The sequence below is a fragment of the Tenrec ecaudatus genome, chromosome 7, assembly GCF_050624435.1.
Source record: "Tenrec ecaudatus isolate mTenEca1 chromosome 7, mTenEca1.hap1, whole genome shotgun sequence".
In the NCBI taxonomy this organism is placed as follows: Eukaryota; Metazoa; Chordata; class Mammalia; order Afrosoricida; family Tenrecidae; genus Tenrec; species Tenrec ecaudatus.
In genome coordinates this window covers 9,240,971-9,266,030 of record NC_134536.1, presented here as the reverse complement: position 1 = coordinate 9,266,030, position 25,060 = coordinate 9,240,971, and the positions used below count along the sequence as shown (strand labels likewise).

Genomic DNA, 25,060 nt, shown 5'->3' with positions numbered 1-25,060 from the left:
AGATTGGCCCAGTGGAATGCATTCTGTGATCTTGAGTGCTGCTTCTCTGGGCATGTCTTGTGGATTCAGGTTAAAATGAAGCCCTCACCAAATTTGATCTTTCCTGTTTACCATGATGCTGCTTATTGGTCCGGCTGAGAGGGTGTGTGTTCTCCTGGTCCCTACTGAAGGCCGTAGGACCTCGGGCCTCCAGCGTAAGTGCTTCAGCAGACAAGCTTGTGCCATCTGCATATTGCAGACTGTTAACGAGTCTTCCTCCCATCTTGGACACAAGTCTTCCTTCATGTGGTCCAGCTTCCCATATTATTTGCCACCACATGGATTTAGTAAGTGTGGTGAAAGGATACAGCCCTGACAGCGCCTTTTCTAATTTTATGCCAGCCTGACCCCCTTACTCTGTTCAGATGACTGCCTGGTGGTCAGCAGGCCCACGAGCTGTTCGGAAATTGCCATTCTTCGCCTGACGGGCTATAGTTGGTTATCACCCACACTGTGAAATGCCTCAGTGTTCAATATTCCGGGCTAAGTGACCAGCACTTAAATTCGTTTTGCCACTCTTGCCGTTTTAGCTCGCCTCTAAGTCGAACTAGCGGGCTTTCCACCCTTTGCGACCTGATCAAATGAGGAGTGATGGTTCGATCCCAGATTAATTCCCTGTAAATTCCTGCTTGTCCTCTGGACTCACTCTCAAGCAAGAGGGGATTTCTTGGTCACCTCGCCCCCGACAGTCACCCCTTCTCCTTGGTACCCGCAGGCCCCGCTTCTCCAGCCACCTGACTCCAGTTCAGGCCTCCTGGCCACGTGTTGGCAGTCCCTTCATCGTGGCCGCTATTGCACTCCCACGTGGCTGCGAGCCCCATTTCCTCGAGAGTTCACCACCCAGGGTGGGGTGGACAGGCCCCCTCCCAAGCCCACTGCTGTTTGGTGCCCCTCTGACACTGCTTGTGGTCCCCCCTGACCTGTAGGTTCTTTTCTGCCACAACAAGTCCTTCAGGCCATTGTTTGTTTGCTGGGTATGCAGCCGGCTCCTCCCTTGGCCATCCCCTTTCCTAAGAGCATGCCACTCCCATTGTTTTCTGAATCAAACTGCCTGACTCGGTGGGGTGAGGGGGACATTGACTTCCTCGCTGTTTGGGACTGACAGGCCGATCATGAAAATGCTCACGGACACCCGAGACAGTCTTAGTGTGCTGTGTCAGGGTGCTGACACGCAGGGAGCAGCCCCTGGCCATGGAGGCAGTGGAACGGTCGAGAACCCCAGTTTTGCTAGCTGTGGCCACGTTAACTCGACCTCTCACTTCACCTTGGTTTGCTCGGCTGTTAACTGGGAGCCGTGGCTGCACGTCTGCCTCAAACGGATGAGATGGGGTCTTCCTGGGCTGCTTGTGAGAAGAGGCAGCTATTAGTTTTGTGAGCGTGGGTGTCGACACGCTGCTGCTGTAGCAGAGTCTGACCCCAGTTGGAAAGCCTGTGCATGTGTCCCAAGAGGAGCCTGCCTGTGTCCTTGTCCTCTCTGTTTGCGTCCCCCACTGCCAGCTGCTCTCGAGTCAGTTCAGAGTGTCGGGGTTAAAGTGCACTCCCTAGGCTCCTTACTGGCTGAGCCCTACCGCGCCTCTGGGTAGACTCAAACCTCCCACCTTTCAGTTAGTCACCCAGAGGGACTGACTCAAGGGTTTGTCTCTTTTACCTAAGGCCTTCCCCAAAGGCCCTAGTTAACCAGGCCTTTGGGGTAACTAGGCCGCAGTTACCCAGAGTGGCAGGCAGTGGGCACTGCACAGTCCCTGCACGGTGGCCCCTGGTGCACCAGGCTGACCACTCCCGAGCAGTGAGGCGGTGAAGGAGTTGCAGTGGCCGAGATGACCCTGGCCAGCCAGGCTGGCCAGCTTTCATCAGGTCAGGAGCACCACCTGACCATGCTGGAGAGCAGTGCTGGTTGGCCCTCCTGGCCCGGGAGAGAACCAAATCGTGGGGTGGGTTGCAACAGTCGCCATCTGCCCGTGCACTTGCTTGTCCCGGCTGGGCATGCCTGCTTGGACCCAGAGCCTTGCTTGGGCCCCGTGCCCCTGTTCTCCCCGGCTGAGAACTTCTCGTAGGAGGCTGTGTGTGTGGTCTCAGCAAGCCTGCTTTGTGCTCCCACAGAGGTGCCGCCGCGGGGACCCAGAGGGACAGTTCTACTCTGCCCCAGAGTTGCTGTGAGTTGGAAACGACTTGGCAGGAGTGGGGGTGGGGTTGGGGGGAGAGGGTTGCTTCGTGCCCCCAGGTAGGAGCATCTCATAGGGAAGCTGCCGTAACAAAAGTCCACAACTCTGGTGTCTTTAAAGCAGGGGCGCTTCCTGTCTGACAGCTCTGGGGGCTGACACTCCGAGAGTGTCCGCTGTGCAATTGCTGGGTCACGTCCCAGTGTGAGTCCCAGGTCTGCCCTTGTCTTTATGATACCACTCGGGTTAGCAGGAGACCCACTCTCCTTCAGACAGCGCTCCCTTGACCTCACTGAAAACAAAAGAAAGAAAACCTTTCTCTAATAAGGTCAGCGCAGTGTGTCCTTTGCTGGGGGCAGGGTGGGTGACGGGTGGCACATGATTCAGTCCATCATGCAATCAGGAGAGACCAAAGGGCCAGCCAGAAGGAGCATGACACTGGGCGCCTTGCAGGTGGGCGTCACATCTGCAGAGAGGCTGAAGTTCCTCCAGGCGCTCTGCCCTCCTGCCATTCGGATGGACCCAGTGCCTGCAATAGTGGGCTCAGACAAACAGCTGTGGGGAGGGTGTGCGGCGAGTGGGCTCAGACAAACAGCTGTGGGGAGGGTGTGCGGCGGGTGGACTCAGACAAACAGCTATGGGGAGGGTGTGCAGCGCAGTACTGTTGCCCGCACGGTAGTCAGAACCAACTTGATGGCACCTAACAATGGAGGTCCCTGGCTTGGACTCCAGGCCCTGTGGCCACCGGGTCAGGCTCCACAGCAGCTTCCCAGTCACACTGGTGAATACAGAAGAAGGATCACCGGCAGCCTGACCTTGCATGCTACAGCTGAGTGCTGGGGAAGTCCTGGTCCTGTCTGCCACTCTGGACAGCCAGCCTTTGTGCTCCGACCCTTGAAACCCCACCTGACCCCATTAAATCCGAGCTCCAACTGTTGGCCTCCCTCCTCACTCTCACTCTCACCCTTGGCCCCCACCCCACACCCCACTGCCTCCTCCTTCCTGGGCTCGACTCCTCAGATGGCACCCCTGAGCTTTCAGCTTTACTGCTAAAAACCTCTCCCTTGCAACACTGGGGATCCGCCTGCCTTTCCTAGCCAGGCTGCCCCTTCTCCCCTTGGCCCAGGCAGTGGTCTTGTGTCTTTCGGCAGGTGATCTCCTATTGGCACTCCCAGGGCACTTCCTGTCGTTCACCCCCTCCACCCTCACCTCGCTCCACTATGCCTGACTTCCTGGCAGGCCCCCAGGTCACACAGCAGCCTGGGGGCTTGTAGGACCTGACCCTAAATAAGCTGCAGTGCTGCCTGTGGGGACAGAAGTCCAAGTGATGTGGCCCCTGCTTCTGTGACAGTGATGGTCTTCAAGCCCCTCGGGCAGAGCTCCTCCCTCCTGAGAAGGTTCTTCTGGGTCAGATACGACCCAACAGCGTTGTGCTCTCAAAACCGGATGCTGCCCGAGCCAAGAGGGCCGGTGCTGCTGCCCTGCAGGCCGAGCCTCACTCGCGTCTTCCCTGCCCCTGGCAGCGCCCCATCATCTCCATCTGCTGGGGCCACCGGGACTCGCGGCTGCTCATGGCATCGGGCCCAGCCCTGTATGTGGTACGTGTGGAGCACCGTGTGTCCAGCCTGCAGCTGCTGTGCCAGCAGGCCATCGCCAGTGCCCTGCGGGAAGACAAGGATGTCAGCAAGCTGAGCCTGCCGCCCCGCCTCTGCTCCTACCTCTCCACGGCCTTCACCCCCACCATCAAGGTATTGCCCCCCACCCCCTGCTCCAACCTCTCCACGGCCTTCACCCCACCATCAAGGTACTCCCGCCCACCCCCAGCTCTCACCTCTACCACCTTCCCCCTTTTGTCAAGGTACTGCCTCCACAGTATCCCTGCTCTGGTGCTGGGGGAGCAGATGGGGAAGGTAACCCCTGCAGAAACCTCTGCCTTGCCCTGACCACCTGATGTCCCTGCAGCTGCAGCAGCATTCCGTGTCATGCTAATGGTGGGTGGGGGCCGTGGCGATTCAGCATGGCTTGCAGGGGCGGGGTGGCACTTCAGGCTCCGAGTCTTGCTGTCCGACTGGAGGCCCGCCCTGCATTGCTGCTTCAGCCACTTCTGCTACTGGTGGTGGCGTGATTCTAGCCACCATGTTGGGCACTGACTCCACCCCATCCTCGCCTTTCTAGTTAGCTGTCTGGTCCAGGCCATGGCTCAGGTCTCTGTAAAGTGCAGCTGCCTAGCACAACACCATCTCCCCCTCTCCAACTACACCCTCCTGCCACACACACACATGTGTCCACACCCCTCCCACTCCCATTCTACACTTAGCCATCTGGGCAGCGTCCTGGTTTCCGAAAAACTTAACCAAACAACTGCCATGCTGTCGATTCCGATTCATAGTGATCCTATAGGACAGAGTAGAGCTGCTGCCTCTGGGGAGTTCCCAGGCTGTCTTCGTAGGAGCAGAGAGCCTCATCTGTCTCCTAAGGAGCAGCTGGGGAGCTCAAAGTACTGACCTTTCAGTTAGCAGCCTAACATACAACCCACTAGGCCACCAGGGCTCCTGGCTCAGGTCTCTGTAAAGTGCAGGCGCCCTTCCGGCCTTTCCCCTGGCCCGCCATCCGGGTGGGTCCTGGCTCAGGTCTGTATAAATTGCAGGTGCCCTCCCAGCCCTTCCCCTGGCCCACCATCTGGGTGGATCCTGGCTCAGGTCTGTGTAAAGTGCAGGTGCCCTCCCGGCCCTTCCCCTGGCCCGCCATCTGGGTGGGTCCTGGCTCAGGTCTGTGTAAATTGCAGGTGCCCTCCCGGCCCTTCCCCTGGCCCGCCATCTGGGTGGGTCTTGGCTCAGGTCTGTGTAAATTGCAGGTGCCCTCCCGGCCCTTCCCCTGGCCCGCCATCTGGGTGGGTCTTGGCTCAGGTCTGTGTAAATTGCAGGTGCCCTCCCGGCCCTTCCCCTGGCCCGCCATCTGGGTGGGTCCTGGCTCAGGTCTGTGTAAAGTGCAGGTGCTCCCCCACCCCACCCCCTTGGGTGGTTCCTTGATTAGGTGTTCTTTGTGTGTACCTGGAGTTGGGAATCTCTGGCCCCCTTTCCCCCCCCCCGCCACCCCTCTTTCCCTAGGTTCCCAGCCAGCCTGCAGACACAGTGGGCTGCCCACCTGGCCTCAGCCTGCCCTCTTCTCCCCACCCCCTGCAGCCCCCGATCCCAGACCCCAGCAACATGCGGGACTTCGTCAGCTACCCGTCGGCTGGCAACGAGCGGCTACACTGCACCATGCGGCGGACAGAGGACGACCCCGAGGTGGGCGGGCCCTGCTACACACTCTCCCTGGAGTACCTGGGCGGGCTGGTGCCTGTGCTCAAGGGCCGGCGCATCAGCAAGCTTCGGCCCGAGTTCGTCATTATGGACCCCCGCACGGACAACAAGTCAGGTGGGCTCCTGCTGGGGCCAGAGGTGGGCTGAGGGAGCCCTGGTGGCTGGGGGTGCGGCACAGTTTTCGGGGAGAGGGAGCTGGCACAGTCTGGTGGGGCTTGAGTCTGAGTGCAGAGTGTCCTCGCTGCTGATGTTCCTCCTGGGAGCATTGTTGCTCCCAGGGAACTGACCCTGGGGACCCCGTGCTCCCAGCTCCGTACCAGCCCTGCCCCAGGTGCAGCCCAGACTGGCATGCTGCAGGCTTCTTGTGGGCCGGTGTTTAGAAGTAGATCACCAGGCCTTTCTTCTTTATCTGGAAGCTCTGCCAGAGCCATTCAGTGTCACTGCAACACCTGGCTGTTAGGGCCCTGCACACCTGCCCAGCGGTCACTGTGAGCTGGCAGCATGCGGTGTGTCTGCCTGGTTTGGCTCTACAGAACCTTGAGGGGCGGGGCTGTGGTCAGCGGCACAGAGTGGTTCTGAGAAGGGTCCTTCAGGGGCAGACTGAGAGACTGGGGGTAGGGGGATGATGAGGATGCCTGCCCCTTTGCGGCTTTGTGGGCCCACCCTCGGCACAGCCTGATGGATGACCATGGGCACACCTGCAGGTGTAGCTCAGCTCAGTGCGCCTTCTGGATGCTTCTCCTACACAGGCCCCCCTTCTACCTGTGCCCTTGGTGCGCAGGCAGCCCCTCTGGTGGGTGGGCTTCCCCAGCCCACGGGTGAGTAGCCCAGATACCGCTGCTGGGAGGCCCTGGGGCAGGCCCCACACTGTAAAGACTGGAGCCCTCACGGGCCTGCACCCAGCCAGTCCTTCCCAGACCCCAGGCGCAAAGCAGGTTCTTGGTGGAACCTGGAAGTCCCCGTGTCCCGAGGCACAGCCAGGCCATGACTGCTCCAGTGGCAACAGAGCCTCCTAGAGGCGCACAAGTGCCATACTCGCTTCTGTACCAGCCAGAGACCCGCCCCGCTAGTCCTGCAAGGTTCAACAAGGGGTGACCACGCTCTTCCCCAGTGCTTCAGCCTCTCAGAGTAGCGGGCGCCATGGAGAGCGCTGCCCGCACCCCTCATTGGCCCGCTTCTGTTCCGCAGAGGAAATGTACGGGAACAGCCTGATGTCCACTGTGGGGGACAGCTGCAACTGCTCCGACTCCAGCGACGTCGAGCTGAGCGACGACTGGGCGGCCAGGAAGTCTCCCCGGATCCCCAGAGCCAGCAAGTCGCCCAAGCTCCCCAGGTAACGGGCCTGGGGGGTTGGGAGGGACAGAGAGAGAGGAGGGAGAGAGAGAGAGAGAGAGTGTGTGTGTAACACGGGTCCCTCCCATGTGAGAGGAGCTCCTTCGCATTGGAGACCCAGGTCTTCACATGGGAGTGTCCTTTTGAGGGGACACTTAGAGCGCAGTCGCCTAAGTGCCTGCGAGGTCCCGTCTCCTTGTGTGCTCCCGGTGCCTTGCCTCCTGGTCCCCACACTCAGGCCACCATGCACTGGGAAAACTTTAGATAGCTCACTTCACCAGGTCCCCAGTGCACCACCCTGTTCAGGGCCCTAGGGAGCCCACCAAGCCCCCAACTGGAGGCTGAGGAGGGTGCCTTTCTCGCCTGGAGGGTCCTTATTAATTCCCTCAGAGGAAGCTGGTGCCCCGCCCGCATGCCCAGGTGGGAGAGCTGGGTTCTGAGAGCTGAAATAGAACATGAGACAAAGGAGCAGCAGGAAGTCGTCCGGCTCAAGGCCCTGATTCCCCACTGCCATTGGGTGGGCCCGGCACCCAGCGGCCCGAAGGACAGGCGGGCTGCTCTGTGGATGCCCTGTGGGGTGCTGAAGCTGCAGCCTGTGAGAGCTGAGGGCCTCGTGCCGGTGGGGAATAGCAGGGCCCCTGACCTCAAGGACTGTTCAGTGAGGAGGGCGGGTGCTCACCCCCCAGTCTTGTCTCTGCAGGATCAACATTGAGGCTCGGAAGTCCCCGAAGCTGTCCCGGGCCACACAGGAGGTCTCTCGGTCCCCCCGGCTACCAATGAGGAAGACCTCCATCGGCTCACCCAGCTTGGCCCGTAGGGAGTTTCCCTTTGAAGACATTGCTCAGGTGGGACCCTACAACACCTGCTCTTCCCTCCTCCTCCCTCAGGTGGGGCCGCACTCACCCACTTTGCACAGCGTGCTCTCCGCAGCTGCCCCTCCTTCCTCTGGGTTTGCCTGATGCGCACCCCACCCCCTTTGCCCATACCTGTTTCTCTGGGGCTGTTCCCACCCAGTACCACAGGGCTGCCCTCAGCTGTGCTCGAGGAGGAGATGCCCTTCACTGCCAGACACTCAGGCCCTGGCAGCTCCTGTCCTGCAGCCCTAGGCTGGCCATCCATGGGGTGCAGGACAAAACCCAAGGTTGGACCGCAGGCTTCCCTGCCTCCTGCTCCTGGTGGCCTCACACACATACACCCCAACCCCCTGTCAGACTCGCACCGGACCTCGCTGCCTGCCATTTCCTGCCCTGTGCCCACCTTCACCTGGACTCATGGGCCACCGGTCTCATGCCCTCGCCACCTTCCTGCCCCGGCCCCATGCCAGGGCCTTTCAGGGAGTGCAGGTGCAGTTAGTCCCCCAGCTCAGCCCCATCCTCCCCCTGCTCAGCCCTATCTATACTCCCCTTCTCAGCCCCATTCTCTCCCTTCTCAGCCCCGTCCTCCCCCTGCTCAGCCCTATCCTCTCCCTGCTCAGCCCCATTCCCCCTGCTCAGCCCCACCCTCCCTGCTCAGCCCTATCCTCCCCTGCTCAGCCCTGTCCTCCCCTGCTCAGCCCCATTCCCCCTGCTCAGCCCCATTCCCCCTGCTCAGCCCCACCCTCCCCCTGCTCAGCCCCACCCTCCCCTGCTCGCCCCGTCCTCCCTGGCAGCATCTTGTGGAGCCCCCTCTGAGCCTGTCTCAGTGGTCGTCTCCCAGGCTCTGCCCAGCCTTGTCTCCCCTCAGGTTGCTCCATGATGAGCTCTGCAAAGTTCATCTCTATGACGTGTCTGTGAACGTGTGTGTGTGTGTAAATGTATGCAGGTGGGTGGAGGTGTGACAAAAGTGGGGAATGTGTGTGTGTGTGTGTGTGTGTGTGAAAATGAATGTGTGAACATGTATGTGTTTGAATGTGTGTAATGGGGGCCTTCAAAAAGTTCGTGGAAAAGCGTAATTAAAAGATACTGGCGTTTTCCCCACAAAGTTTTTGAAGCCCCTCATGTGAATGTCTGTGTGTGTGTACATATCCATGGGTGTGTGTCAATGTAGGCATGTGTGTGTGAGTATGCATTCATGTATACGTGTATATAGAAGTGCATACCTTGGACATAGCAATAATTTTGTCTTTCTCTGAAGCTTATTGAAGAGTCAGATAATTGGGCAGTCAGATCTCGGTCGTGTCAGTACAAGGACTCTCAGACACAGCACCTGTCAAGTGGTTTCTCTACCCACACGGCGGGGGTGGGGTGGGGTTGGGTGGAGGGGCGTTTGGGTGGGGAGCTGCCGAAAGTGTACTCTGCTCAGCAGGTCTTTTTAAACTACCTGAGGCTCATGTCTGTGTGGCAGACAAAGGAGACTCTTGCTTCGGGGGTCACAAATGAGAAGGGAAGGTAGGCAAGGTAGGATCTGGGGTAGCGTGGTCTGCACTGGTGGTTGGTTAGGGCTTTTGGTTTTTCACCTATGCATTCCTAAGCTGTAAGTTCGACGTCTCCACTATGTGATTGATCGAGAAGTTAGTCATGGTGTCTGAGGTCTTCCTTTCTCTGTTCTTCTCACAGCACAACTACCTTGCTCAGGTCACGTCGAATATCTGGGGCACCAAATTCAAGATTGTGGGCTTGGCTGCTTTCCTGCCAACCAACCTTGGTGCAGGTAAACCCCCACCTGCTTTCTGCCCGCTCCTCTTCCTCCTCCTCCTCCTCGAGCTGACCAGAAAAGCCAGCATCAGCAGACTCCGATTTCCCACCATTGAGAATTGCAGCCCTGACTTACAGAATCTCTGGGCGGGTCATGGTCCATGTCTGTAGTTCTCACATCAAAAGAAAGTCCCAGAAGAAAGCCTGGAAGACGCCAAGAAGCTGGCTAACTGCTAATACCATTCTTGCTGGTAAAACTTGATGAATTTCATTTTTTTTAAGCCAGGTAAACAGCCTGGTAGCATAATTTTTATTAGTAAATCTTGACGAACTTCATTTCTGTATGAGAGGCAAATGTCCCATCTTTGACGAGTGTGAGGTTGACTGGACTCAGACAGTTCGACACGCTGCATTCTTGGCTGGGCCCCTGCCCCAAGGACTAATGATTACTTGTCATACTGCCAGGTGCTCTTGAAAGCAGCCTGCTTATGAAGATGGTGCTGCTCGCCTCCTCCTCACCCCCTGTTGCCTATCTGCCTCCTTAGCTGGTGGGCTTCTCCCAGGGCTGCCAGCTGCCCTCTTGAAGATGGTCTTTGGAGAATTCTGATTTCTGCTCAGGAAAGTTGTTTAATGCGCAGTTATCAGTGGTGGTGGTGGTGGCGGCATTAGGTGTCAAGTGGCATCCAGTCGCTCGCACGGTGACCCTGCAGACAACAGGCAGAACCACTGGCCAGCCCAGTGCCATCCTTCCAACGCTCGAGCCCGCTGCATCAGTCTTCCTCATGAAGGGTCGCCCTCTTTTTCACCGATCATCTACTCCAGCGAGCATGAGGATCCATTTGTATGACGGTGTTGCCAAAGAAGCTTGAATGTACCGAGTACTTTGCTGCCTGAAGAACAAATAAAACAGTGTCGGAAGAAGTACGGCCAGAATCGAAGGTGGAAAGCCTGTCTCACTGGCGTTGGGCATGTCCTTGGAGAGGCCAGGCCCTGGAGAAGGACACCATGTACACTTCAAGCCAAACCCAAACCCACTGCCATCGAGTTCATTCTGACCTGGGGTGACCCTGGGGTGCAGGAGGGACTGCCCCATGAGTTTCCGAGAAGGTACATCTATATGGGAGTAGAAAGCCGCCTCTTTCTTCCGTAGAGCAGCTAGTGTTTGCTAACTGCTAGCCCACACTTTGAGATAATGACTTGCTGGGCAGATCACGGGCCCCCAATTTTAGGTTCTCAAATCGAAAGAAAGTCTTGAAGGAAGCATGGGAGACGCTCAGGCCTTGAAAATAGAAGGTTCTAGCCTGTCAGGTGGCAAAAGCTGCTGTTGCTGCAGATGTGTCCCCAGAGACTGAAGCTGCATCTGGGTTTCTCATCGTGAGCTTTCTCTACTCCAAAGGAGGGGTGTGAGCTCAGCCTGAAACTGTCTTGGGCAATCGCAGAACACCAATGCAAAGAAGAGGATGGTCTCATCCCCTGAGAGGCTGGCCGTGGGCACCGATGCCTGTCCGATAGTGTCCCCAGCTCAGTGCCTGATCAGTAACACGGGTGGAGATCATGATTATCCCAGTCACTAAGCCAGGGATCCAGCCATCTGCCTGGAGTCAATATTGAATCAGCAATGGAGTTGAGCATTTACACAACAGACCCGTTGATCCTGCCCTTACTTCTTGGGCGTGGAGCTGAGCCAACACGGCTCTGCAGACCAGGAGCGCCTGTGGGCCCCACACATGCTGCTCCAGGACAGAGGTATGAGCACCAGGACAAAAGCCTGGTGCAATGGTGTGGAATCATCCTCCCATTGGCAGCCTTTTTTGAAAGAGTTCTTTGGTCTGTGTAATCACTAGTCATTTGTCAAGCAATAGTAATTGTCCACTCGATTCTACTAGAGAAAAGATATGAGCTCTTGGATTCTAGAAGGCATATACAGTGCTATCCCTCACCCTGCTTGCCCCAGTGGCATAGTGGTTATTCATTGGCCTGCTAATCACAGGGTCAACAGTTCAAAACCACCAGCCACTCCTCAGAAGAAAAAAACAAGCCTTTCTACTTCCTTAAAGAGTTTCAGTCTTGGGAACTCACGGGGACCCTTTACCTTGTCCTGTGATGTTGCCATTCCTCAGAATCGGCTCGATGGCTGTGAGTTTGAAGCCCCCGTTTGAAGAATAATTTGTTCTCTTCTATGAAACCATTTAAGCCCTGAAGGATTAGGATTGAGGCGTCTGTAGGCCAGTGCCACCCCCATCCCCCTACAGTGGGTCTGAAATAGCCTGGGAAACCAGGCTGTGACTGAACTGGCCCTGGGGACGGGCATGCCATGTTCCTGCCAGGCAGCCAGGCCCCACATCTGTCTCCTGATGGCAGGGAACCCACAGCCTCCCTCCCTCTTCGCACGCGCCGCTGACTCTGTGCCCTCCTCCCCACAGTGATCTATAAAACCAGCCTGCTGCACCTCCAGCCGAGGCAGATGACCATCTATCTCCCAGAAGTACGCAAGGTATCCATGGACTACATCAACCTGCCCGTCTTCAACCCGAACGTCTTCAGCGAGGACGAGGATGACCTGCCAGGTGACTTTCACCGCTGGGGCCCTGAGAGGGGCTGTGTGGGGTGGAGGTGCGGCTTCCAGGTGTGTCTGCGCTGCCTGCCACATGGCCTCACCTTGGGACAGCCTGACCTTCCCCCAGGAGGTTGGATCACGTGGTGGCAGGTCGCAGGAGAGACTGGTTTGGGAAGAAAAGACCATCCCAGAACATGCATGATTGAGATGATGATGAGGCCTGCATTTGCCGAGCTCTTGCTACCCTGGCGCATTCTGTGGGTTGTGTAGCTAACTGCCCACTCAGGGCTGAGTGAGGTCGCAGCTGACGCCCAGTCTCGGGGACCCAGCCAAGCCTCATCCTCTCTCCCTGCCCAGGAATGGCCTCTGTGGTGCCCAGAGAGGTGTCCCCTGGTGGTGCACACGGTTCAACACTCCGCTGGAGGTGTGTCAACCCAGAGGCTGCTTGGAAGAAAGGTCTGGTGGTCTACTCCTAAAATATCCCCCACTGGACACGCCACAGAGGGTCATTCATTCTGACAACCTGGGGGTGTTCGGCATTGGATGCTGTGGCTTGGCTGGTGCCCAGAGAACCCAGTTCCCCAACCCTACCCCATTTCTGTGTATGAGACCCACCCCTTCTCTAGGTGTGAGACCCGCCCAGACTCTAGGTGTAAGACCCGCCCAAACTCTAGGTGTGACACATACTGCAGGTGAGCCTCCTCCCGCACGCCTGTCCTCGAGGTAAAGGTGAAGTCTGTTCTCACTTCTCAAAACTTCAGTTCCCAAATCTTCAAACTCTCGGGAGCATCTGAAGTTCATTCAGGCGTTTTCTCTCGGGGTACTGTTTTGAGCACTAGACTAGAATCATCTGATCAGCCTGCCAGTGCTCCCCCACATGGGTGTCAGGGCCTTTGAGAAAGCATGTGCTTAGTGAGTCATTGTCCACCTGCAGTGTCACAGGTGCGGACTTCGTACTGGTAACTGAGCCAGGTCCTGCAACTTCCTGGATTCGAAATCCTGGGGCCACTGCGTTCAGCGTTTGTGTAGATGCTTTAGCCCTGGAGAAGTGGTGGGGGCTGACACAGGGAGGGCTGGGCACACCCTCTCCCCACTCTGCTCCTCCTACCTCAGGCTCTCTCAGCCTCTCCTCTGCCCTTCCCAGCAGTAACAGCCTTTGGCTCTGGGAAGCTGCATCTCAGGCCCCTGCTGGGCCCAGCGCCACGCTGAGGCTGCAGGGTGTTCTACACTTGCTGTTGGGTGCCCGTGTGTCGGTCACAGCAGCTCTGCATACAGAGAACAAGATGGGGTTCAGGCACACACCATCCTCACAAGTGTTATGTTTCAGCCCCCGGTTGGAGCCACCGTCTCAGTCTATCTTGTTGAGGGTCTTCCTCTATGTTTATGACCCTCAGCTTTACCAAGCATGTAATCCTTTTCCAGAGACGGGGCTCCCCTGAAAACAAGTACATAAGAGGCAAAGTCTCACCATTCCCACTTCTAAGGAATGTTCTGCTTGTACTTCTTCCGAGACAGATTTGCTTCTGGTCCTGGCTGTCCACAGTACTTTCTGTGTTCTTCACCAACACGGTCGTCCGAATGCATCAGTTCTTCTCCAGTCTTCCTTATTCATGGTCCAGCTTTCACACGCACATGACGCGATTGAAATGGTCATGGCATCAGGCACGCCTTAGTCCTCCAAGGAATGCGCTTGCTTTCCAGCACTCTGAAGATGCCTTGTGCAGCGCATTTGCCCAATGCAAATACATCGTTGGATTTCCTGACTGCTGCTTCCATGAGCACTGATTGTGTATCCAAACAAGGGCGGGGGGGACCCCTTGATAGTGTCCCTCTTTCCACCATTATCATGGTGCTGGCTATTGGTCCAGTTGTGAGGATCCGGGTCTTCTTCACAGTGAGGTGTACAATCCACTGAAGACTGTCATCTTTGGTTTTCATCCATAAATACTTCCTCTTCACCCTCAGCAAGCAAGGGTGTGTCCCAGGCATTTCACAGCTTGTTAATGAGATTTCCTCCAATCCTGATGTCATGTTCTTCTCTGTATATTCCAGATTCTCTGATCGTTTGCTCAGCATACAGACTAAATAAGTCTGGTGATAGGATACGAACCTGATGCACGCCTCTCCTGTCTTTAGACCATATTTGGTCTTCCCCTTGTTCTGTTCGAGTGTCTTTGTACAGGTTCTGCATGAACATCATGAGGTGTTCAGAATTTCCATTCCTGTCTGTGTTACTCTGGTTTGTTGGGGGTCATATAGGCGGATGCTTTTGCAAAGTCCATACAACACAAGAAAACCTCTTTCTGGATTCTCTGGGTCTGTTTCTCTACCTTGTTTTACCCAAGCCTGGTGACAGAACCTTGGTTTCCCTACAGATTACACACACACACACACCACCAACACCACCCCACCCCCAGTCTATAAATCAAACCCCAGAGGTACAGCCCAGACCCGTGTGTGCAGAGAAAACTGCCCATGAGGGTTCCTGGCTATCGTGCCTACAGACACTGACCGCCTGACCTTTCTTTTCTTTTTAAAATTTATTTTATTGGGGCCTCGTACAACTCTTACCACAATCATGCATCCATCCATTGTGTCAAGCACATTTGTACATTTGTTGCTATCATCATTCTCAAAACATTTGCTTTCTACTTAAGCCCTTGGTATCAGCTCCTCAATTTTCCCCCCTCCTTCCCCGCCGTCTGACCTTTCTTGGTGTGGGCTGTCACCCTGACAGAAGTGGGCCACCTGACCACCTTCCTGGTGCTGCTAGGTGGGTTTGAGGTGCCAACCACCTGGCTAGTAGCCAAGTGTCACACATGTGCCCCAGAGACACAGGCGTTTTAAAGGTCCTGTGCCATCTCTGCCAGCATGTGTGAAGGTGGTTGTGTACCCACCATAAGCCCCGTCGGTAAATGGGATGTGAGTATGGGATCCAGGGACAGGGTACATGTTCAAGGACACCGGACAGGCTCTGGCGATGCTGCTCTCCTGTTACAGAGGCAGGCCAGCCTCGCCCGCCCAGCCTTGCTCTGGCCTGGGGGCCCCTCCTGTTTGGGAAGTTGCTCGCCAGGTGTCTCTGGAAGGGCCTTTGAGTGGATTCTTCCTGGACAGCCAAGCCTGCTAATGGCTTGTGCCACCCGAGGACTCCAACCCAACCCTGCAGCAACCACCCTCTCCTTGGGCCACACCTCTGGGAAGTTAGAGGAACTTACCATGCTGAGTAAAAGGCCGAGCGTCCCCAGGGGAGGTCGGAGGCTGTGGGCAGGGCTCCCGCACCTGGTGGCCCTGTTTCAGCCCTTTCGGTAAGCAGCTCCTCTTTCTCATTTCATTCCAGTGACAGGAGCATCCGGAGTCCCCGAGAACAACCCTCCATGTACTGTCAACATCCCCATCGCCCCAATCCACAGCTCAGCCCAGGCCATGTCCCCCACCCAGAGCATCGGGCTAGTGCAGTCCCTGCTGGCCAATCAGAACGTGCAGCTGGACGTCCTGACCAACCAGACCGCAGCCGTGGGGCCTGCTGAGCACCCCGGAGACACGCCAGCCCCTTACCAAGTCCCTAGTCGCTACCCGAGCCCTGGGCAGGTGATCTTCGGGGGCGTGGAGATGGGCCGGCTGATCCAGAACCCGCCCCCTCCGCCCTTGACCCTGCCCCCGCCCCCGCCAGGGCCGCTGCCGCTGGCTCTGGTGGACCACGGGAACCGTGACCACGAGCATCTGCAGAAGCCAGCCAAGGCCCTGCGGCCGGCCCCACCCCTGGTGGCCGAGGGCGACGCCGTGGTCTTCAGCACCCCCCCGGAGCTCCCGGTCAACAAGATGAACCCGCCGCCCCCCTACCCGGGCACCATCCCTGCTGCCCCCACCACTGCCGCCCCGCCGCCCCCGCTGCTGCCGCCTCAGCCCCCCGTGGACGCCTGCCTGAAGAAGGGCGACTTCTCGCTGTACGCGCCCGTCGCCCACTTCCCAGCGCCGCTGGGCTACGAGCGCATCACCACCTTCGACAGCAGCGGCAACGTGGAGGAAGTGTGCCGGCCGCGGGCGCGCGTGCTGTGCGCGCAGAGCACCTACACGCTCCCCGGCCCGGGCAGCTCCGCCACGCTGCGGCTCACGGCCACCGAGAAGAAGGTCCCGCAGCCCTGTACCAGCGCCACCCTCAACCGGCTGACGGCCCCTCGCTACTCCATCCCCCCGGGGGACCCGCCACCCTACCCCGAGATCGCCAGTCAGCTGGCGCAGGGCCGGGCCGCAGCCCAGAGGCCGGACAGCAGCCTCATCCATGCTACTCTGCGCAGGAACAACCGCGAGGCCGCGCTGCGGGTGGCCCAGCTGACCGACCACCAGCGCGCCACCCTGCAGCACCCGCCCAAGCCCAAGAGCAGCCTGGGCGCGCCCCCGTTCCCCGCGCGGCCCCCGCCAGCGCTGTACACCTGCAGCCAGTGCAGCGGGGTGGGCACCGCGGGGCGGCCCGACCCCAGTACCAGCTCCCAGCCGGGCCCGGCTCTGGCGCACGCAGCCAGCACATCCCCCTTGACCTCCCAGTCCTCCTACAGCCTCCTGAGCCCACCGGACAGCGCCCGGGACCGCACGGACTACGTCAACTCCGCCTTCTCTGAGGACGAGGTGTTGTCCCCACCCCGGCAGGCAGAGAGGCCCCTGCGCCACGCCCCACTGGCGGACCCTGCCATAGCCACCTCGGCGGTGAAGCGGCCTCCCCCTTACCAGTGGGACCCCGGACTGGGCGAGGACATTTGGGTTCCCCAGGGAACAGCGCATTTGGGTTCCCCAAGGACAGCACAGACCTCAGTGCCCAACCCCCTAAAACTGCCCCCTCTGCTGGTGGGCCAGGGCCAGCACCTGGACGTGGCCCGCCTGCCTTTCGTCTCCCCCAAGTCGCCAGCCAGCCCGACTGCCACCTTCCAGGCAGGTTATGGAGTGGGAGTGCCCTACCCGGGGAGCTATGTTAACCCCCAGCTGCAGGGGGTACAGGTCCCCTGCACCCCAAAGGATGCCCTGGCCCCTCCCCAGTTTGCCCAGCCAGAGCCCGCCATGGTCCTACAGCCAGCCTACCCTCGCAGCCTCTCCTACTGCACCCTGCCCCCCATGTACCCAGGAGGCAGCGCCTGCTCCAGTCTGCAGCTGCCACCCCTCGCTTTGCATCCCTGGGACTCCTACAGCCCGTGCCCCCCCATGCAGAACCCCACGGGCACGCTGCCCACCAAGCTGCACCTGGCGGCTGAGAAACCTATGGTCCCACCACCCCCTCCGCCCCCTGCGGACGTGCAGAGCCACGTGGGCACCGAGGTGGTGGTGGAGACAGCGGACAACTTCCAGGAGGTGCTGTCCCTGACGGAAAGCCCCGCCCCACAGCGCACGGAGAAGTTCAGCAAGAAGAACCGGAAGCGGGTGGACAGCCGTGCTGAGGAGGGCAGCGTGCAGGCCATCACCGAGGGCAAGGTGAAGAAGGAGGCCCGGACACTGAGCGACTTCAACTCCCTGATCTCCAGCCCCCGACTGGGCCGGGAGAAGAAGAAGGTGAAGAGCCAGAAAGACCAGCTGAAGTCCAAGAAGCTGAACAAGACCAGCGAGTTTCAGGACAGCTCGGAGAGCGAGCCGGAGCTCTTCATCAGCGGGGACGAGCTGATGAACCAGAACCAGGGTGGCAAGAAGGGCTGGCCAACCAAGCGCAGCCTGCGCTCGGCTGCTGAGCTGGATGGCTTCAAGTGCCGCAAGGCCAGCGAGCGGGAGGAGGGCCGGCTGAGCAGCCAGGGCTTCGTCTACGTCATGGCCAACAAGCAGCCCCTGTGGAACGAGGCCACCCAGGTCTACCAGCTGGACTTTGGGGGCCGTGTGACTCAGGAGTCGGCCAAGAACTTCCAGATTGAGCTGGAGGGGCGCCAGGTGAGGAGGGCTTGGCCAGGTTGTGTGGGTGGACATGGGGTGCTCAATCCTTGAGACGTGGTCTCCCCCAGGCCAGCCTGCTATTCAGAACCTGGGGTGCCTGGGCTGTGTGGGCGGATGTGGAGTGCCCAGCCCTTGAGGGGCGGTCTCCTCCAGAACCAGGATGCCTGAGGTTCAGGATCCAGGTGGCAAGGCTAAGTGGGTGGATGTGGTGCACTCCCGGCAGATGAAAAATCTGGGAGCAGCCATTGTCTTAGGAGCCAGGAGGCATTGACTTTCAATGTGCCCAGTATGACCTTTTCTTTATTTGAAGGAGGGTGTGGCCCTCTGTTGAGAATCAGGTAATTCTACAAGACCTACAGGGCAAAGCGCCCCCCTCTCAATCCCGGCCTCCTCTGCCTGCTCTGCTCCTGCTCCCCGCTCTCCCAGGGACAGAGGTCTACCACCACCTGTCACTTGCCACCTCATGTATATGGCTGAGTGTTGAGGGCATGGCTGTCAGCGAGCACCTCTGTCTTGAACGAGGTCAGGGCTAGGCATCCTTGCCCCCAGTGCTTCCCCACACGTGCACACACACAAGCCAAAGACCCCGCCGCACCTGGCCTCCCTCCTACGCGCATGGTGAGCAGCGTGCCTGTGAGCGCTGGCCACGGGAAGCCTGACCCGTGGTTCCTCTCTGTCCAGCTCACTCCTCTAGATCCAGCCACCGCCTTGGTCACTTTGTCCATGCACTTCTCTCCGTGCTCATTTTGTTCCTCCCTGGTTCCTGGGCACAGTGTCAGGTTCCTCCAGCCGGGTCAGCGGGCCCATGCAATGCCATCTCCCCTGGCTCCAGCCTGGCTGTCCTGCGCCCATGCAGAACTGATGCCCTGGGTGGAAGGCCCTGCCTTACTACCGGGAGTGCCCAGAGCCTGCAGCCACTGGACTGGGGTGGCGAGGAGGTGACCGAGAAGTCCTCCACAGTGACGCTTGGTGGTGATACCCCCACTGGGCCCCTACGCAGGCTTTCCTCCTGCCCTGCTCTCCCTGCCCTTCACTTGGTGAGGAACCCACCAGTGTGGACCACTAAAATGCCACATCCACAGCTCACCCATTGTCGCCCACCATTCCCTTAGGCAGGCTCCTCGGCCCCCGTAATTCCTGCCCACAGCAAGTTTGATCTGGAAGCTTCTATGGGCCGACTGGCTCGGAACTGGAACTGTCTGCTTCTGTGAAGAGATGTGCTTGCCCTGTCCTGCCTGTGCCCCACTTCCACTAATGGCTCTGTCTCCGTCCCCCATCCCCCAGGTGATGCAGTTCGGCAGGATTGATGGGAACGCCTACATCCTGGACTTCCAGTACCCCTTCTCGGCCGTGCAGGCCTTTGCTGTTGCCCTGGCCAACGTGACGCAGCGTCTCAAGTGAAGGGACCTCCGCATGGAGGTCTGCCCCAGGACCTGGCCCTCGGACAGCCTCCGTCTGCACTGGAGCCCCACGCCCAGCCTGCAGAGGGGCGAGGGCGAGGGCGAGGACTCGGAGGCCCCCTGCCGTTTATTTGGGCTTTTGTTATCCTCACACCCACCGTCTCTCTTTCCTTTCTCCTTTCTTTGTGAACAAAACCAAAATGCTGTCACTTGGTTTGTGCCGGCTCTGGGGGGTGGGGGGACGAGCTACGGAAAGGGCCCTATGGCGGGAGGCGAGGTGGCCTTGGCTGCTCTACCTAGACTAGGGTCGTGTGTTGTTTCCCAGTCCAGCCCGTGTGACCCCTCCAACATCACCACTAGCTCCCAAACAACAGAATTTTGACAAAACACAACCAAAAATCCTGACGGTTCCCTAGAGGGAGGGGCAGCACTGAGCTCCCCACTGTGTTAAGTCCCCCAGAGCCACTGGCCAGTGCTCCTTGTGGAAATGAGAAGAGCGGGCTTTGTCAGGGGCTGCTCTTACCTGCTAGATCCCCAGGTGGCCCCTGGTGATGCACGGCGGTTGATGGGTGAGGAGGGGGCTCCAGACACCAGCCCTGCCCTGGGTATGCCTGACACCTGGAAGACCCAGACAGCCTGCCCTGAAACCATCCAAGGTGACACTCCCCACCTTGGGTGTCTGCAGGCTTGGTGTGGCCGTTGAGAATGACTGGCCCAGGGAGCAGGTGACCAGACAAACAAGGAAGGGGCCCAGGCCTGGGGAGGGGGTCCCTCCCTGATGCCCACTGCTGAGAATCCCACCCCCACCCCCTGCTTGTCTGTCCTGCCCTTCCACATGGGAGCCTCCACCTCCTCTCTTGAAAAGGGCTGACCAGGTGGGATTGGAAGGTTCTTCCCTCCTCCGGCCTACGTCACACTCCAGTCAGAATTGTCTCCGCTGACTAGAAACTGAAATTTTTTTAAAAAGAAGAAAAAAAATAGCAAGCATTAGCCAGGGTATAGAAAGAGAGGAGTGTGGCAAAGTTCTTGACTGAAGTTCACGATCTTCGGGGAAGAAAAAAAAAGTTACACTGTCTGGGAAAAATAAACCCATTGGGGAGACAGTCGTCCTGAAGGTCGTTGAGGTTGGGTACCTTTGCCCACCTCCCTCCTCCTCAGGAGGACACTTTGGGCAGGGGTTCCACCAAGGAGCAGGAGACCATGGTTTTCAGCTTGGTGTCCTTCCTCCCCTGCCCCACCCTACCCCCGGTCACTTGTAGCTGTGACATCACTTAGGGCGGGAGTCCACAAGGACTGTAGAGACGTGGGGCCCAGGTTCTGTTGGCAGGCAGGCGGTTACTCAGGCGATGCCACAAGACAGGTGCTTTTGGAAGCTCCCGGTTTTGGTGCTCTGAGCCTGACAATGTTGTGGCCTCGCATGTGAGACGACACCAGCCCATTCCCTTTCTGGTGCAAGAAGCGTCCCCTTAGCCGTCTCCGGGGCCAGCTGAGGTCCTGACGAGCTCTGCAAATGGGACGGAGGAGGTCTGCCAGTCAGCGCCATTCTCCCTTTCTGTGTAGAAAGTCCCGGAGGGGGTCGGGCTGGGTACCTCCTTCCAGAAAGAACTTGACAGTGTGCCTGGGATGGCCCCGGGTGGTTTTCTCTGCGTTTTGGTAGCTTGCTGTGGCGTTTTCGATGCTCATTATCAGTTGTGCAATAATGGTTACAGCCTGTTTCTGAAATAATTTAAATGCAATCTCCTGTTTGGTCCAAGATCCCTATTTATCTTTGCTTTGAGTAGTGATTTATTTTTTTTTTCTTGGTGGTGGACTTTGTTCTGTTTGAGTTTTGGGGTTTTTTTTTTAATTACTTTGTTACTATACATTGGTGAGTTCTGCCCATTTGGTTATTTATTTAGAAACCAGTATCTTTGTAATGACGTCTTGGTGGCGGTGTACCTTGCTGCAAGAAATAAAGAGGATGTCAATAGAAGGAGTCCCTGCTGGACAGTTTGTCACCCCTCCCCCTCCCCCAGTTGAGAGACACTGCCTGGTCACCTGCATTGGGTGGTACCAATGATAGACAAAGGAGAACATTTCTCCGAGGTAACACGCCTAAAATAATTTCTCACCCTTCTTTGGAAAAGGTTCTGTTTTCACTGAAAGTATCATGGGTAGCGAGAAGGGCGGTGGGGAGGGGGGTGGTATCAGCAGGTGAGTGGCGAAGGAAGGGGCATGAAGCAGTGTGTTTGGCTAGCTATGGTCCGATGGTTTGTCAGAGAAGTGAGTATAGGACAGGACACGTGTGGAACACCCCTGTGACACAATGGGGGACAGTCCTGGAAAGGAAAGCAACAGATGCCTGAATGGAGCAGAGGTGGGTATGCATGGCCCCAATGAACTAACCTCGCTGAATCCTCCTTTGTTTTGTTGTCATTGTTGAGCTGACTCAATTCTTAAGGAGTGGCCCAGCAGTGAAGTGCTTGAGATCCAGCAGCAGCCCCACAGGAGGAAGGGCTCTGAGTCATAAATGAGGCAGCCCAGAGAACCCAAACGGGCAGTTCTGCTGTCACCATGGAGCCACTGGGAGTTGGAACAGACCCCACAGCACTCCAGGACAGTAGCAGCCAGCAAATTCTTACTGAGGGACCTCCTGGTCTCCACGCAGAGGCAGACAGCCTCGTGGGCTTCGGTGTGGTGAAGGTGCCATGGGAACCAGCCCCAGCCCCACCCACCACCAACTGCTACTCCACCTGGAGCGACCAGAGGGGCAAAGGATCTCATTGGCCAAGACGAGACTCCGTGCTGCCTGCCAAGGTCATGCATGCCCAGTCACACATAGGATGATGCCACCTCCTGTTTGCTTTGCTCCAAACCCAGTCTTGCACATTTCACTTGTTTGTGTACTTCGTTCTTCTCCAACATTTGTACATTGAGATGTCGGATGCTAAGCAACTTTTTAAATTTGTATTTTGATTTTTTGTTTGCATTTTAATTGAATTTTCTGGTGACAATATACAGTTTATTATACGTAAAACAAGAAAAAAGTTTTTCCCCAGTCAACCAACCTTTAGTTACTACTCAAGTGCTAAGCTTGTCTTTTATGTTTAGCAATAGCAGTTTATGAATATGCAAATACCTCACTCAATCCCTAAATCTAAAACCAGGGATCTGGTGAAAACTACAACATAAAGAATACATGACTTGTTGGGTTTTTTTTTTTTAGGTACATTTTTCTTCATGTAGATTGTTTTAACTCAAAACTACAGAGCGAAGGTCACCAGACTAATCCGGTGGTGGTGGTGGTGAGGTTCCAACTCCTAGCCCCTTGTGTTCAACAGTGCCCAACCAGCACCCCCTTCACAGTTGTTACTCTCGGGACCCAGAGTTGCGTCCACTGTGTCGAGAGGGGTCTTCCTCTTGACTCAGCATGGCAGCCTTCTCTAGGAACTGGTTCTTCATAAAATGGTACCTTGTGAAAGAACCTGCGCTGGAAGCCCTGCTGCAAGGAAGTGGAAACCAGACTCCTGGGGTCCTCAGAGAATGCCCTGCCTCCCATAGAAAAGGAAGAAAGCAAAGCTATGGGGATATTGAAGTGTTAGGTCCCCTCTACCTGTTGGTGATGGTTGTGTGCCATCGAGTGGGTGGCAACCCTATATAGCAGCAGTTCTCAACTTGTGGGTCGTGATCCCTTTGGGGGTTGAACGACCCTTTCACAGGGGTCGCCCGATTCATAACAGTATCAAAATGACAGTTATGGAGTAGCAATTAAAATAATTATATGGTTGGGGGGGGGTCACCACAACATGAGGAACTGTATTAAAGGGTCACGGCATTAGGAAGGTTGAGAACCACTGCCATAGAGCCAAACACGCACCGATTCAACAGTGTCTGCGTGTACAACTTGGTGACATTGGTAACAGCACATTCCAAGTTGTGCAGCCATCCTCGCCTTCCTCTTCTGAGTTCTTCCCCCACGAACAGAAGCAGCTCTCTGTCCCATAAAGTTCCCATCTAACCTTTCTAGTTGCTGTTGTCAGTTGATCCCCCTTAAGTAGTTCTTCAGAGGCTAATGCAGCCCCCAATAAAATGATATTTTTAAAAGGTTAATACTCAAAGCAGATTTCTTCTTTAACTCATCTAGCTAAACTATTGTTGAACTTTTAAGATGACTTCAGGGGATATTTTTTGATAAAAGGTTTTAAGATGATCTCAGGGCAATAGTTTCAGGGGGTTCATTCAGCCTCTATGGTTCCAGAAAGTCTAGAGTCCATGAGAATTTTAGAGTCTGTTCTGCATTTCCCCCCCTTTTGATCAGAATTCTTCTGTGGAATCGTTGATCAAAATGCTACCTCATGGTAGCCAGGCACCCTCTGGTTCTTCTAGTTTCATCTAGTTCATGGAGCCCATCAGACACACACTGTACATCCTCCTCCTCTTCCTGATACTCCTCCTCCCTCTGTCACTCCAGGTGAATAGAGACCAATCATTGTGCCTTGGATAACCACTCATGAGCTTTTAAGACAACAGGCGCTATGCAACAAACTAAGGTGGAACACAAGTACTAACCATGTTATTGGGCCAACTAACTGGGATGTCCCATGAGCCATGACCCTAAACCTCCACACCAAGGAAACAAATTCCATGGGGTGTTTATGTGTCCATAAGAAGCCTCATAAGCGTGTGTTTGTGTGTGTGTGAGAGTGGTTATTGTAAATATTTCTAATCACACCTTTGCCAGTTCCACTTTTCACAAGTGCACATCTTCTTGGCAAGCATTACAGTCATCAACCGTGCAACCCTCCCCGTAATGAGGTGTTTCCAGCACCATCAAACCCCCCGTTTCCTCACCCCTGGTATCACTAATAAACTTTGGTCTCTCTACATTTGCCTTTTCGTGCCTTTTTATATAGCTGAGGCCCTACAGTATTTTCCCTTTTCGGATTGCTTTATTTTGCTCAGCAGACTATGATCGCAGTCTTTCGACCCTGTAGCATGTATTGACTTTATTTCTCCTCCTGCCCGAATGCTATTCCACCATGTGTGTTTTGTTTCTCCATTCATCTGTTGATGGGCAGCTGGGTCGCCTCCACCTCTTAGCCATTGTGAACAGTGCAGCCGTGAACATTGGTGCACACGTAACCATTTGAGAGTCAAGTACAAGGCTCGTTCAAGTCTTGGGCACACACCTAGATGTGGAATGGCTGGGTCACATGGTAGTTCCATTTTTAGGTTGTTTTTGGAGAACTGCCTCACTATTCTTTTCACAACAGCGCTAACTACTTCCACGCCCAGTCTCCCCACATTCTCACCAATGTGTATTATTTTCTGGGGGGTTATGTTTATCTTGGTTATTTTAATGGGAATGAAAGAGCATCTCCCTGTGGTTTTGATCTGCATCTTGATGGCTAAGGACACAGCATCTTTTCATGTATTGGTGGCCATGTGCCCTTTTAAATGCCTGGCTTATTGTAGGATTAGATTATTTGTCTTTTTGTTGGGAAGTTTTCAACGTTTTACATATATTTGGATGGTTAGTTATTGCCAGATACATGGTTTACAGAGATTGTCCTAGTCAATAGCTTGTCCTTTCTCTTTTGTGGTAAAAGTCTTTTGATACACGAAAGCTTTTACATTTTATGAAGCCTTTTGCTGTTTATGTTTTTGTTATTAGAGAACTCATTGTTGAAAGCGAATGACCCGGCTTAATCTCTTCTAAGAGTGTTACAGTTTTTGTTTTTGAATTTAGGTCCTTAATCCCTTTTGGATTTGTTTT

At 56.3% G+C, this 25,060-nt stretch overlaps 1 protein-coding gene across 4 annotated transcripts in view; it reads left to right on the top strand.

Annotated features, from left to right (window-relative positions):
* The window catches only part of TULP4 (TUB like protein 4), a 154,097-nt gene extending 132,820 nt beyond the window's left edge, over positions 1 to 21,277 (top strand). For 3 of the 4 annotated variants that reach the window (XM_075554315.1, XM_075554314.1, XM_075554313.1), the window contains exons 9-17: positions 3,722 to 3,946; positions 5,381 to 5,615; positions 6,689 to 6,833; positions 7,533 to 7,677; positions 9,367 to 9,460; positions 11,868 to 12,011; positions 12,359 to 12,457; positions 15,339 to 17,902; positions 19,190 to 21,277. In XM_075554315.1, coding sequence (XP_075410430.1) covers positions 3,722 to 3,946; positions 5,381 to 5,615; positions 6,689 to 6,833; positions 7,533 to 7,677; positions 9,367 to 9,460; positions 11,868 to 12,011; positions 12,359 to 12,457; positions 15,339 to 17,902; positions 19,190 to 19,306 — 3,768 coding nt within the window. In that variant the 3' untranslated portion in view covers positions 19,307 to 21,277. The remainder of the gene's footprint in view (positions 1 to 3,721; positions 3,947 to 5,380; positions 5,616 to 6,688; positions 6,834 to 7,532; positions 7,678 to 9,366; positions 9,461 to 11,867; positions 12,012 to 12,358; positions 12,458 to 15,338; positions 17,903 to 19,189) is intronic. The other variant, XM_075554316.1, reaches the window with a different exon arrangement.
* Positions 21,278 to 25,060: the final 3,783 nt, after the last annotated feature.